Below are 15,634 nucleotides of genomic sequence, written 5' to 3'. Positions count from 1 at the left end.
TACAATGAACATGAAATGCATGTTTTTCTCATGGATTGGTCAAATTCTCATTACCATATGATGGATTGATTGGTTATACCCGAGGGATGGTCGGTTCCTTAATCATATTGCAAGTTACCACAGCAGAAGTACTTCAGCAGAGAGCCCACTGCTGCCACTGATATTCTGCTGAGAAGCTGAAACAGCACTCTTCTCTTTGTCAGATCCCTGTAGGTATTTGTTAATGCAGAGATGGAGGAGCGCCTTATAAACTATGCATGCCATCTCCCTCTGGCAACCACCAGTAGAGAGGATGATGGCAGGAAAATGCTGGTTTCCATTAGTCCTGTGAGGCTGGTTAACATAAAATTATCCTTGGGGTTAGCGGGAAGCAGACAAAACTGGGGGTGAGTGCTTCATTAAAGCTGATGCATAATGGACGCTGGACATCTATAAAGGCTTATTTGCACACAGTCGCACTTTTCTGATATGCCAGCCACACTGGTACAAACAAAAGTCAATTTATTTCTCAGAATTAAAAACAATTTAAAAAGAAACAGAAGCACAAACCAACTGCTGGCACATTTCAAAAAATAGCTTCTAGTCTTGTCATGAACCTGCTGTGTTTTAGTGTAGGTTGACTAACTAAAGTACAGAAGTACAGAACTGTAGGAGAGAGGACCACTCACCCCGCAGGAGATCGGAACTGGCGTAAGGTGAACTGTACGTCCGAAACAGCAGCCAATCAAAGTCATCCTCTTCCCCCTGAGTGAATTCACACAGATTGGGGTCTGAATCCTCTTCGAAAGTGCATCCTGCCGCTGAAAAAAAGGTGAAAAATGAAAACAATGAAATTTATAGAAACAACATTTGAGGGTTTACGGTTTAGTTATAAAGAGGTGGATTTAGATGGCTGAGACACATTAAGGAAGGGAAAGACCCACAGTACTCAACTAGGGCTGCAGCTAACAATTATTTTTATTTGATTCAACATTCAACATTTTGTGGTGATTTTGGTGAATGAAAAGTTGGTTTTTATTTCTTTTGAAATTCTGCCTCATGTGTAAACTGGAAGGAAAATCCTTCAACCAAGATGTCTTCATTCTCTACCCTTTCAGATCAAAGTTATAACATCTCACCACAACTAAGCCAACCAGGCCCTGCAACGCTGCTACAACCACAGTTTTACACATATCAGATGCTGCTCAGCTGTGGCACAAAAGCCTCTTACTATAATAAATTTATACTGTAGATTAATTATGCAACTGATAAACTGACAACTTGAAGCCCTCTCGTTTCTGGCAGTTTTTTTGTTTGTTTTTTCAAGTGACCATAGAAAAAAATACTGCAATCAATTTACAACAGACTGTCTGAACCAAATGCTGAATCTCCAGTTTGAAAAGTAGGATTGCAGACTCAACATAATCAGCACTCAGGAGCTACAATAGGCCAACCGCTTTCAACAGTGCAATCGCCAACTATCAACACTACCTGTGGCCTCCAGCTAGATTTCAATGGTTAAAACGCACTATCCAATGTCATACACTTGGGTTTCTGTGTTCAAATTACTAAATGAAATGTGTTCACATGTGCGGAAATTCACTCAGACCGACAACAAATCAAGCAATGAGCTATAATTACTTCAGACTCATACAAAAGGACACAAACCCTGGCAAAAGCAATGTTTGCCTCTGCACCTGAGGAGAATTACCCCTCCCATAAAGCATTCACAAACAAGACTACATATCCCGAAACCCATTCACAAAAGCATACAAATAGTAATAACATTTGGGGAAAGCGAGCACCCTTGGGATTGTAGTGATTATCATAATACCTCACAACCTGCTATTGCATGCGCCAAAAAGCTAATTTTTTCAAATTATATTTAATAGCTATGGCTTTAATGGCCCTTGGGTCCTGAATAATGTGCTTCAGTCGTTGCTCTCTGCATCTGTTGCCATATTTCACATTAGTCCGTCAGTGCGAGAATTACAGTCTAACAGTGGGCAGTTTGAACAGCCCAGTCATAAGACCAGAGCCTGTGTCAGTGATAATTGGAGCCGGACAGCACGAGATGCGACATGCTAATGATAGGAATAACCATGAGCAGGTCCTGAAGGTGACCCCTGTGGTCTACCGCTTTATCGCTGCTCATTCTTTTCTCTAATCTGCCATTAAACAAATGGTCTCAATATGACAGGCTGCAGACAAAAATGCCAGCCTCACTGTAGTGAGGATTCATTACTCTCTTTTTTACTACCAATGCATAAGACAGCCACAGATTCTAGTCATTAACAGCTTATAGCTATTGTTGGACTGGTTTGGTATGTCACAGGCAAAAATAAAATGGAGGTCACAAGAAAGACTCTGATTGGGCTGGGTACTGTTTTTCAGTCCCAATACTATATCTGGGTTTTGGCACCAATACAAATATGTATAAAATAAATTAAAAAAAAATAATAATAATATAAAATGTCTTTCTGCAAACCCCATTTTACAAAAACTAAATAAAAATGTTTTCAATGCATCGCTGTTTGAAGTTGTCCTTGATAAAAGCAACCATGAAAAAGATAAATAAATTAAAGATTAAAATTTCCCTTTTTTCTGATTTGAATGAGAAAATATCTGATTAAAGAATTGGCAACAGACCAAGCATTCGATGCCAACCTTTGGAATTTGACAGTTCTTTATTATACAAACACATTTTGGTTGCTACTCAAAAAGTACTGAGGTGCAACCCAGCTCTCCTATTTGTCCGTTGTTTCTCATGCTCCATTCAGCATTCTTTAAATGCACTGTACTGCATCAAGCCAATAATACATGTGCTTTGACTGTAGGGGATCATTGCACTGACCTGCAGCATTGGGAGCTTGGTACCAGGGAAAACAAAGGCCAAACAGTGATTTCATTCCCAAAAACAAACATGCATTGGCTCAGTGTGGCCGACTAGAGTAACTGAATGTCTGTGGTTTGAAGTTTGTTTTCCCTTCCTACATACCTGGCTTATTTTAGTGTTTCTCACTTTCCTTCAGCAGTATTAGAGCTGTGTTAAGTTACTGCTAATGCAAACTGAACTCTTCCCACTCCTGTTTGATATTAGTTTTACACTGAACTGGTCGGAGGCTTTTATGGTGAAGCAGCTACAGAAAATTCAATGTACTTTAATACTGAATTTGTGGAACTTTATTAGCAGTGCTGCTATTCAATATAAATTGGAAGTTATGGAAATACAAGGCTCTATATGGTGAATTTGTTAAATATTACAGGAAGACACAGCAGAAGAAAAAACAGTCACACTGAGCTACCTTAGATAAAGAGCTGCAGACGATAGACTCTTGCTGTGCTTTGTAACGCCCAGAAAACCTCCAGCACGTCATCAAGGTAAACAAAACCTTATACCATGCCATTCTGTATAGGAAAACTATTTTTGCCTTGCCAGAAAGCAGCATGAGATAACGAAGAAGATGTGCCAAGTTGTTGCTCTTTGGTTTAAAGTGTTCCAGTTGGTCCAAGGTGTTGAACTCTCTCCAGATGGAGTATGCACTGCAGCACAAACACACTCAGGGTGCCCTTGCCCACAGCCAACCTATTGCATCACTCGCACACCTTCAGTGATTATACAATAACACCAGAGCGTATCTACCATCCTGTAAGCTCGGTCCAATGGACGATGGTAGCAGCCAACCAGCAGGGGAGGGAGTGTGGGTTTCTCCCTCAAGATTTGATTTATTGTCCCGTGCTGGGCTGTTACTGCACAGATCTGCTGCTGAGGCCAGGGGTTAATTGTCCCGCACTGGGGTCTGTTTCTAATAGAACAGCCAGAGATATGGGACCTGACACATCCAAACGCTGGCACTATATTATTCCCTGCTGCTTCGGTAAATGAAGCCTGCAGACTCCTCCCTACAAAAGTCTCATCATCCAGAAGAAGGAAGCCAGGATGCAAGGCCGGCGCTGCCCGGGAATGTCATCTCCTCACGGCGCACCGGGGGGAGATCCAGCTCATCTATCAACACACTCCCTCCCCTCCTTACCTCCGTCTGAAGGACCAATGGGTGTGTGGGGTGTCAGTGGCCATTTTTTACCTGAATAATTACAGCATAATTTAGTGCAATGGCCAGTGCAAAGTGAGACACTGCCAAGATTGTGTAGCTGAGGTTAAAACATGTTTAACAGTTTGGTCTGCTGTTCACGCTGTTGTTAGTACGTAAATCAACCTTAATTTTATCTTATTTGTTGTGAATTACTAAATGTAACAATGCCTGGGGAACAAATTGCTGCAAATCGTAGGGCCAGTGTCATTAAAATGCTTGTGAGACTGCTAAGGCTTTTTGTTTTCATCACAATGTGTGTGTCTGATCTGCTAACCAGTTTGCCATCATTTTGAAGGTATACGAGAAAGAACATGCTGTGTCTCTTCTTCCGAGCAAAATGGAAGAACATATTAATCAAATCTTTGCAAACAATGCGGCACTCATTTTTCAAGGAATCAATACCAGTAGAAAACATGTTGAAACAGCTCAGCAGTGCCAAATCAGCTTGCTGTGGTGCCCTGCATACAATGCAGCACTGCACTGTGAGGAGGAACAAAATGGAGAGGGAGCGAGATGACAAGGGACTGAAGACGATGGAGGTGATATATAGACTCTGGTGAGATCTTTGTCGCTCTGTTTTTAAACTCTAATCTCTGTGTTTACAGTAAATTTAATATTGAAAGCACCAACACAGATCACTCCATAAATAAATGAATACATAACCTCTCTGACTTTACAGCACACCAAAATAACTTCAGATTTACACTGTGGAAGTGATGAGCCGTGGTCTGTCAGAGGATGAATGCAGTAGCTCCTCTTTGATTTCATAGGGACATAAAAGAAGGTGGCAACTTGTTTACCAGACACTCCAATTTGCCCCCACAGTCATGAGGATTTGTAAAAATTTTCCTTAGTTTAATATGTGCAGTTAATCAAGGCTGTGAGTCTCTCTCCGCTAATATCAGTTGTTAGTGTCACATGTAGCCATTCGTGTTAGATTTGGTATCTCTCCCTCTGTTTACTTGTATAATCCCCTGCCTTGCTATCTAATTAGAGTGTCAGCTATGCAGAGTGAACATTGTCAGAGTCTCTGCTTATCCTCTTTATTTGCATGTTTTAAGCATAAGGATGTTGGCCTAAGCTTATTTAAGGTGCTACTACTCTAGTCTGACAACTTCGCACTTCGAAAAATCTAATAAACACAGCACAATAGGGAGAGGATGAAATCCAAGAAGTGACTGAGCCCCTACCACCAAGTATCAACAACAGTAAAGTGATACTTTAAATCATAGAGCCACAGTCAAGACCACCGAGTCCAATCTGAAAATGTACACGTTTTCTTTTCTAATATTTCAAAGAAAAAGAATAATCTGACATTACATATAGAAAGCAATCATTTGATGTGAAACAGTGCAGTTAATCATTTCAGTACATTCAGTGAGTGAGCAGAATGAAACAGCGGAGTCCAACTCCACAGGGCAGTACTTGTACAGATTGTAAATTAGTAGTACTTGTTTGAGCACCAAATGTTCATATAAGCCACTAACAGTAATCGTAAAAAGCTGTATGTGAGAATACTGGTGTAAATTAGCTCAAGTGATATAATTGAGAGAGGGTACAGTACGCACATGAGGAGATATTCTGGGCCCATTGACAACAGCTTACTGGAGCCATAAAACAATAAATATCTGTAGTCCGTGGAACGTTACAAGACCCATGAAAATGCAAGAATATAGATTCATGCAACCTGGGATTGGCAACATAGATAAAATCCTGTATCACAGTACATTAAATTCTATATCACAATGTCAATATATAATTCTCTAAGTGAGAAAATGTTTATGGATAAAATAACAGATGGGATTGTCTGTTTTTCCTTAATCCACCTAGTTACACACTTGGCAAATACAGATGCTTCATCGCATTAATGAAAAAATTATATAAAAATCCAATATTGCCATAAATCGGTCCAGCTCATTGATTTGCAACGTTGCACAATGGCCTAACACAAGCAGAGACATTACAGCAAAAAAGCGTATAGCAAAATCTCATTTTTATAGTCTCACACTGTGTATCACCATGTCACCCAAGCCTAGATGCAGTATTAAATAAGTGTTAAAGTAAATGCATAAAAGAATATACACAGAGTGCACCATAATATATATTATATAAGCTGCTTTGTCTCCACTTTAAAAAGTCTGCGAGTGAAGAAACTTGCAAATTGACTGTAAGCAGAGTCCTTCCTTCAGATAAAGCAGCATTATCAGTAAAGTGCTGATATATATATATATATATATATATATATAATATATATATATATATATATATATATATATATATATAGCCTGAATGAGGCAATCAATGATTGAACCGATGTTTCTGCACATAAAGGTGTCAGGCTTTAAAAGATCTATCTGGCTGTTTTGATTTGTTTGCCTCCAGTGGGTCTCCTCCATTATATTTCACAGACAAATGTGAGAGTGGTATTCATCTTCTCATCCAACTCTCAGCAAGAAAGTAAATTGTTCCTGAAAAATTCAAATATTCTTTTCACACACAACATCCAAGTTGGAAAATAACTGCAAGTATACTTTATCTTATTTTCCTTGACATTCATAAGATTTCTGGCTACTAGTCAGTAGTTGGAATTGTACATGAAAAGTTCACATCCAAAAAAAATAAAGAAAATCAGACAAAATGTAGAAGCAAGAGATGATGAACACACACAGCTGTGTACTCACGAGGCCCTGGAAATAAAATGCTCCAGTCCTTTTTTGTCTGAGACTGATATTCTGAGACCAACTGAAAATGCAGCCAATTTCAAGACATAGACTGAAACACTTAAAAACCAGCCTCTCATTTATTACAAAAAACAGTAACAGCTGATGTGTGTGCCATCCCAACCTTTGCTTTAATGTCAACTCCAGCCTATGCCCTTAATTATCTGGCAGTCACGATGGGTAATGAACACCAGGACCTGTGAAGTCACCTGGGAAATGCAGCGTGATGATGAGGCACGGTTTGTCATATCATCAACAAATGCCGACCAAACCATGCTGGGAAGACAGCCCATACCTGAGAGCTCTTCCACTCCACACAGAAAGCCTCATCTGAGTCTAGGGTGACTGAGTGTCTGGCTGGTGGGGATCCAGGTGGGAATGGGTGAGTAATACTGGAGGCAGTTAGGGGGGAGGAGAGGAGGCTGATTTGCATTGCAGTGAGTGTGGCCCAATGCATCAGTGGGAGACAGGTATATTTATTCTCTACAGAGGCTCTCCTCCCCAGCACTCCCCTAGCTGCCTCTGAAAGCCATCCATCCCCACACCTGAATACGCAATGAAATCATCTCTCTGCCTCCCCGGGCATTAATAACTCAACCCTGGTGCCTGGATGGGCCCGGTCACACAGAGAGGGCCAGGAAACAGATTGAGAAAAGAAAGGTTTGGAGATGGTGAACAGGTACAGTAGAGGGGCTGAGCTTTAAGGAAAACTACGCTAAAATATGCTGTAACCGAGCATCGGGAGGATGAGGAGAAGAAAAATTACTGGGATGGGGAGGGAGGGCTAAACCTTAGGGTTCCATATTTTTGAAAAAGGACGATCCTCCCAGAATTATTCATATTTTCTTCCCTTTTACTGGAAATAAAGTAACAACCAATATCTTAAAATAATAGCACACTACTGAATTGGTAAAACTCACTTTGCCATAAATAACTAAAGAGTTTGAGATGTTGTACTCTACTTTAACCCTTTAAAGAGTTCTCCACTGATTCAGTATTGCACACCTATAACTAGCATTTTACATGAACACACTAAAATGTGAGCAGAATCTCAGCGATAGACAATAAAGTTCCACAACACATTAATATGAAGCATCTGACCAGTCAAAGTAAAGCAAAGCAAAGTTCCACCAAAGTATTTTGTAAAGGGCCGGATATGAACCTGAACTTGTTCATTTTAATAAATATGAGCGGAACTCTGAGCTAGCTATTGTGAAGTGTGGACACTGCCTATAACATTACTGGATATAGATATAGTCCCAGTGCTTACATTACCCACAATGCAACATGACCACCAACAGTTCAGGTGGAGATTCTGGTGTGTTACTCAACCGGGCACGGCTTTATGGATCCATGATTCGCACATCATCTGTCCTTTAAAAAGGACACAAACTTGACTTCTGGTCTGGTGCCACAATGTTGATCTAGCATGAAATTCTGCTCATGGTATTTTATTTTGAAAACTGACCAGATTCTCTACGCCGTTTCTGTGTCTGACTTCCTGCCAGTGCGATCTGCACCCTGTTGCTTGACACAAGTGGGTCCCAGCTTCTGGTGGAATTTAGAGTATTACCTTGAATGGGTGAGATAAGGTCTGCGGACCGTGGCGGAGCCGGATCGCGTTGCGGACTTGTCTGGTGGAGTTTGGGGTTTATATAGTCGCAGCTAACATAACCTGGAGCCACAAGCCTCAAGCAGAGATGAGGAGTGGGCTACAGAGGTCTGGTAAGCTCACTTATTTCTCCACACCTCCAGTCTTCAGCCCAAACCAACACTGACTCAAGTGACATCACATGAGGCGAAAAGTCAGTCCCCTTTAATGGCATAAAAAATTCACAAAGCACCCCAATCGAACAATAGGGGAATTAGCAACTGCAAAAATTAACAAAATGATGTGTCCTGTTTATTCCAGCCATTCTTTATTCATAATAAGAGCTGTTGCTGTCACTTTGTATGACACATTTAATGTTTTTTCACACATTTAACTACTAACTACATGGAATTCCTAAACTGAAGATAGGAACAACTGTAGCCTAGTGAAACATATTGTACTGTCTGGAGATATAATGTTCACATCTGTTCTGTTTTACACATTGATCCCGTTAGCTTCTAGCTGATTTTATTGAGAATAAACTTCCGATACAGACGTGATTGTTTTTTCTTATGGGAAAATGTCCTGTGGTGCAAACAAAATGTGTTTTTGATGTAAATATTTCACAGTTTTTAATTAAATAAAAACTCTGGGATGAGAGAAAATTATCCCCTCCCCTGATCATTTTCATACTGTAATTCAAATGAAGAAAAATCACACAGAAAATTTCCCTTTTCATCTTCTGAGAGGGAACAATGACACAAAGGCTTCCTACACGATGTATTCACACTGAATTCTAAGATGCCAGTGAACTGCAGTTCATCTTGAAATTAATTTTGCCTTCACTTTAAAGGAGTGGTATAATATTTCAGCCCCGATGGTGGGTTGCTGATAAAAGTATCTCAGATGTCAGTAGAATAAGAGTCAAAAATATTCTTCTTCTATATCAGCGCTTTCAGTGCTATTCTGAGGGCAATACAAAGGGAAAACAAGGACGGTAAGACAAAAGCAATCTGAGCATGTTGTCTCCCGTTTCTCCTCCGAAAAAAAAACCCAACAAAAAACCTCAATTATTCCACTTTCCAGTTCCTGTGGGTTTAGGGTAGGGGGTAGGATAACTCTTAGTTCACACTGCTAATGAGGAGTTAGTTTTAATTATCATACTTTCTATCTTGAGTTGATGTCTTTTCTCAGGTAGGGCTTGATCGCTGTGCCTGTGTAACATTCATCTCCACTTTGCATTTCTCTTCACTTCCACTGGAGATAAGATGTGGGACACAAGTGGATCGTGACGGCAAAGAAAATGTAAAAGCCCATATAACAAATCAGTTTCATTAGCAGGAGGAAATCTCTCCTGCCTACTGGTTCCGTTTTCAACATCTGTTTCATTATAGGCTCTTTCAGAGTTGACAGACATATAAAGGCAAATGTAAGTTCAAAGGAAATGAATAAAAATGGCAGGCTGTCTGTAAAGTGCTGTGGATGAGGTCCTTGACACAGTGAAGGGCTATAAGACATATATCTCCTGGCTGGAACTCACTTTCCGCTTCCCCTGAGGGACTGAGACAATCATAGCAGAGGGGCTCTTATAAAATATTGTGAACAAGTAATGAGATTTGAAATGTTGCTTTGTGCCAAATACTGCATTGCTTTGACTGATCGGTTGATCAACTGAAAACATTTGCTGGATTCAGCCTCTGAACTGTGAGGATTTGCTGATACTTTCTGGTTTACGTCATTGCACATTCAGTTCAGACTGAGCTCTGATGACTGATTAATCATGTCAGCCCTATTCTGGACTGTTGGTTGGAAATAAGCAAGTCAAAGGTGTCGCCTTGGGCTCTGGGTAATTGTGACGGCTCTTTTACACCAAGGTTTAAGTGATCAATCAAAGAACATATTGAAACATTAATGAAATTTTGCCGGTAGTAGCCCTACTAAAACGTTTAAACTACAAGCAAATGGCTTTTTCACCTTTCTCACCTTTTTTCTTTAAACATAATTTCTATGGCAGCACATGCCAACATTATTATTTTTTTTACCCTAACTGTAGATGCAACTGCAACATATTTTAAAGTGTCTGAGGCTGAGCCCATGCCACCACCATCATAAACATTACATGTTTTGCTGATGAAAATGGTCTTTTAAACTTGTTGACGGAGCTACAATAAATCCTTTGATAAAAAAGTTAAAAGCAGAGCATGATGGAGCCTGATCCCGATATTATATATTTTATATATACGTATATTTATTTCCTCTGACAAACGTGCATCCGACAATTTTAGCACTTATACAAAAAGAGGCAGAAACACTACACCATGACACCCCTCACTTATGAAATAACTGATGTCTTTAATTAAGATGCTAAAATGTTATGACCTAATCACAGTGATTCATAATCCATCGTAGCATTATGAATCACATTATCATTACATTCTCTACACTACCATGTAATTCAAATGTGCTTAAGAGGTGATTATGTTGTGTCAAACAAATCACACATTTCATTGTAAATATATGACTTACAAGGGCTCTAGTGCCTCTAAGTCCTTGGTTAAAGGGTTGCAGTGGAACATATTCTTCCTGGGTGAGTAAAACTGTTGGAATTTCCACCTGTTAACACTTCGTGTATGTTTTCGTAACAACTGAAGAGTTAAAGTAAATATTTTGTTCATTCACTGACTATGCAGCTATGGTTAGAAAACCACTTCCTGGTTCTTGTTTGATTTCTATCAAACCGCCTGCAGTGTGAATGCGATCTGTGATCATACGAGCAAAAGAACGACCTTAGGGTTCATTTAAAGGTCATGGGAACAGTGCCTGCACTTAATGTGCACAATTATTCCTGCTAAACAAACAATCTCCCACACAAACATAATCGTCAGACTCTTATTTCCCGCCTCGGCTGACCTCGGTAAACCGCATGCAACTCCTGACCAGCTGAGGCAACTCTATTTGACTGTGCATCCTAATCAAACTGCCTGTAGCGCCTCGACTAGCCAGGAAGAGGGAAAAAAAGGGTGTCTATCAACTCTGCTAAACCACATACCCCGTAGCAGCTTCACCGCTCTGCTGCCTGTCAATTCCACTAACACAAAGGCAGCCAATTGCTGTCTCCACAACCTGCAGCCTTTCAATTCCACTAACCCACATATAGGATCACATGAAGGGAGGGGAGTGGAAGAGGAGCATTTCAGCAAGTACTCAGTTGACTATGCCTTTCTTTTTCCCTCTCTCTCTCCCTCTCCCTCACACTCTCCCTGTGGTGGTTGTTTGCTCTTCCATTCTCTTCTTCTTTCTACATTTGGCATCAATGAAGATGAGACAAAGGGCAGATGAAGGGTTTTTCTGGGTAATTAATCCCTGATCTGGAACCAGTTTACCAAGTTTACTCATGTGAGAAACATAACCTTTGTTAACTGGTTTTCAAAATGTTGCTGCCAGCACTTAATGGGAATAGAGGTCATCACACGTTCTCTTTATCACCAAAACACGAACAACACCGCAGGCACACACAGTTGATATAGAACACTAATTTTATGGAATATACTTATGTTGATTGATGCAAAAATCCTACAAGCTGTGTCAAACACATACACCAAAGGGGATTTTGATGAACTCCAAAAATTATGCAAACATTATAAAATTCATTCACATGCAAGTGTTCCTTCTAAAGCAGCCAGGATTTTAATTGTTTCATTAACAGCTTACAGTGAGTGTAGCATTGTGTCTGCTGAACCCCCACATTTTGAGCGTAATTTACAGCCTCTGACAACTTGGTTCAAGTACATGTCCATAACATTAAATGTTCATGACAACATAAGTAGCAATTAAAGTTTAAGTTGGGAAACCCAGACTGTATGGGTAAGGTCTGATCACATATGACTTAAACAAATTACATCTTTTTCTAAATGAAGCCCACACCTCACTCGAAACCAGTGAGAAAAACACCAAAAATGCAAATCTCCTATGTGAAATTAACAAAACTGTTGGCAGAGAAATTTGTGTTCACGCAGGAAGCCGATTGAGAAAATAGGTTCTTTGAGAAATAAATTAAAGGTGAAAGGTTTAACACGACCTGTTCACACCTAAGCTAGTCTAATGCTAAGTGACAGAGCATCCGCCCCTGTAAATCTATCACATTAATGAAAGGAAGAAATCGGCATGACAGCAAATGTCACAGGCATTGAACACAGTGTTGATTGTTGACTCAAAAACATGCAGCTAATTAATTAGACTGCACAATACTCTTGTCTTGTCATAGGCTGAAAAGTATAAGTCTCTACAGCTAAGCAGACAGGGGGCATCCTCCCATTTAGGCCTGACATTTTAAGGAATTACCAGCGGAGAAAGGCAGGCCACCTGTGCTACACAAAGGGGGAGCCAAGAAATCATTTAAATCTACTTAAAGAAAGAAGTTAAGCGTGCAGGGATAGGGTCATGATCATTGAGCTGTGCAACTGATTTGCAGAGGGAAATCACATTGAAACCAGCCCTGAGAAAGGTGCTCTGTCACTAGTGCTGCAACATCATCAGTCCCATTTTACAAACACAAAGTGAAGTTTAGTTAAGACCTTGGCCATGTCCAGGATCCCTCCCTCCATGGCATTAACTCTATTTATTGTTCACAATCCCACAATGCAACACACACAGTGCAGCTCTACACCTGTCAGTGAAAATGATGACGATTCGAAAGTGTACAAAATCTAAATTTACAGCTCACTACAGAGTGTACCACTACATGTTTATCATATAGGAAGTAGTGAATGAGTGAACAAGGGAGTGGTTTCAGAATCAGAGGAGAGGAGAGGGAAGGGAAGGGAAGCTGAACACACCTATCTGTGTATGTGTGAACTGACACTGAGGGACCAGATTCAGTTCCTGTAAAAACAGACAACCTGGTACTCCAGATGGCTCTGTGCACTCAGTAACAATCCTACGGGGGAACTTCTGAACAACAAAGCTAATCTGACTGACAACAATGTCAACAAGCTCTGCGCACAAAAAAACCAACAAAGGAAAAGCTGAACAATTAAATGCTTCAGAGGGCAGAAAGTCAAACCCAACTCAAGTGACACGCGTATTCACCTTTTAACAGTTTCCTTCTCTCCTTCCAGCTTCCACCTGCTCTGCCACCCTTTCTGGGCTGCCACCCAGCCAGCCGTCAACGTCCACCTGATCATCCAGTATCCGGGCAGCTCCTGTGAGCACATGGTCCTTTGGCCTGCTGTGGACCTACTTCCTGGTGCAGCTGCCACCTGCCCAGTCGTGTGGTGTTTTGCATCAATCTCACTGCGTCTGGGGCCAAGTGGCCGGCCCAGTGTGTGCTCATATATGCATGCCTGAGTGTCTGCATGTGTGCCTCTGTCTGTAAGCATTCATATATATATAAGTGCGATATACGCTGCTGCTGCTGCTGCTGCTGCTGCAGAGAAGCAGTGCGGACAGGCCGTCACTCAAACAAAGATGGACGTGTAGACAAATGGGAATAGACACCCAGCAATCACACATGAGGATGTGCTTTCACACTCAATCCGAGGAGAGATGCCACAGAGACACCAAATAAACCTAAATCCTAACTGTCCCAACTGTCATGCCACCTTAATACTTATTCCTTCTTCCATTCTTGAGAGGTGAAGCATAGAAGTGATTAAACTGACTTCAAGTCTAAGAGGGTTCTGTTAAATGTCACTGCTTGCTTATGAGGCTTTCAACTGTTATTGGTTTAGTGTTCGGCCACCTGCCCTGAACTGCTCCTCCTGCAGTGTAGCGTTGATGTCTGAAAGATCCAGACTGAAAGACTAGACATTGTTAGTTCAGCTGGTCTTTGCAGCAGACATGGAATGTGAAAAAATGAAAGCTAAGTCCAGTACTGGCCACCTAGCAGCCCACTGACACTCTACATCAAGTGTTTTTTTTTTAGTCATTACGAGTTCCAGACACAATGAGAAAAACATTACGTTGAAGCCGGGGCTGATTTTGGGTCACGCTGTGTATTTTCAAACATAGTGTGCACAAGTGTTTCCACTGGTCTCTTGGGGACTAATCAGTGAATTCTGACAGAGCGTCTGCTGTCGATACCATGGGAAGAGAGAAAGGAGAGGACTGGGGTGCAGAGAGCTGGCTGCGTGTGTCTGTGATGAGGGAGACGAGCTGAGGACAAAACTATGTTCCAGCCATGTTAGGCCAAGTGAAGACGGCAGGAACAAAAAGCCTTGTTTAAAGTGATTAGCCATGCCTCAGTCACAGCACTTTGAAGACAGACTCATGGCTCTCTGGGTGGAAAATACCATTTTGAACAAATCTACATTTCCATTCTGTCCCTGTGGTTTGGAGTCATACACGTCAGACGTTATCAAAAACCCATGAATATCCAATTCACACCCGGAGAAATTGAACGGACAAGGGAAATTTCTATGAGCCTTATCATACAGAAAATCTAATACTTCTCAATACAAATATTATTTATAGTGAGGTGATAATGCATGTAAATTACTCACAAAATATGCGCCAAAATTGAAATGCATATATCATTGCTGTGCTGTAAATAAAAATATAAAAAAGCTTGCTACAGGGAGAGCTAGATAGCAAAAGAGAGAAAGATCACAGGGAGTGGCACTGTCTATTGGACCTCAGCCAACCAGTAGGGGACATTGTATGAGGTGAGAAATCCTGGGGGGAACAGAGAGAGGGAAGGCTGCCAAGACTCACTGTTAGAAAGCTAATTAAACTATTGGCCCATTGTGAGGGAGGTGAGGGTTGAAGAATGGGCGCAAGCTCCCTCCAGGAAGCACCTCGGTAGTTTCAAAGCGGCCACGTTCACTCAGGTACATTTTCCACTGAGTCATACAAACAGGCCAGCGATGGCCTTTTCGATCACTCCGCTCTGTCTCTCTTCTGATCACCGTCCTTTCTCACCCTCTCCTTCTCCAGACAGTTCAGAATTAGCTTTCGCCAAAGAAAAAGCAATTCCAGGAATCCCTCTGCAGCTTCAATCACTGTGCCCTGTGTGAGCTGTGATGAGTTCCTCATGTGTGCGGAAGACGTTAAAAAGGAAAACACAATGCACCACCACACAATAAATTCTGCAGGAAATCGGTGGCCATGTTTTCAGTGCACTGACAAACAGCAGTGCTGTCTGTTGCAGGCATCTGTGTTTTTATATTCTGGTTTATTGGACTATGAAAGCGGGAGCCGTCGTCTACCACCAACTGACGGCAGCAGATGTCTTGGTTTGAAGAAGTCACACA

General features: G+C 41.1%; 1 protein-coding gene across 4 annotated transcripts in view; it reads right to left on the bottom strand.

The window, feature by feature from the left end:
* Window positions 1–15,634, bottom strand: part of ptprub (protein tyrosine phosphatase receptor type Ub) — a 152,666-nt gene that overhangs the window by 107,354 nt on the left and 29,678 nt on the right. For all 4 annotated transcript variants that reach the window (XM_051406426.1, XM_051406427.1, XM_051406428.1 and 1 more), the window contains exon 2: window positions 669–800. In XM_051406426.1, the coding sequence (XP_051262386.1) occupies window positions 669–800 (132 nt within the window). The remainder of the gene's footprint in view (window positions 1–668; window positions 801–15,634) is intronic.

The sequence above is a fragment of the Dicentrarchus labrax genome, unplaced genomic scaffold, assembly GCF_905237075.1.
Source record: "Dicentrarchus labrax unplaced genomic scaffold, dlabrax2021, whole genome shotgun sequence".
NCBI classification, from domain to species: domain Eukaryota; kingdom Metazoa; phylum Chordata; class Actinopteri; family Moronidae; genus Dicentrarchus; species Dicentrarchus labrax.
The sequence above is the reverse complement of the archived record's forward strand: the minus strand, read 5'-3'. Positions and strand labels throughout refer to the sequence as shown.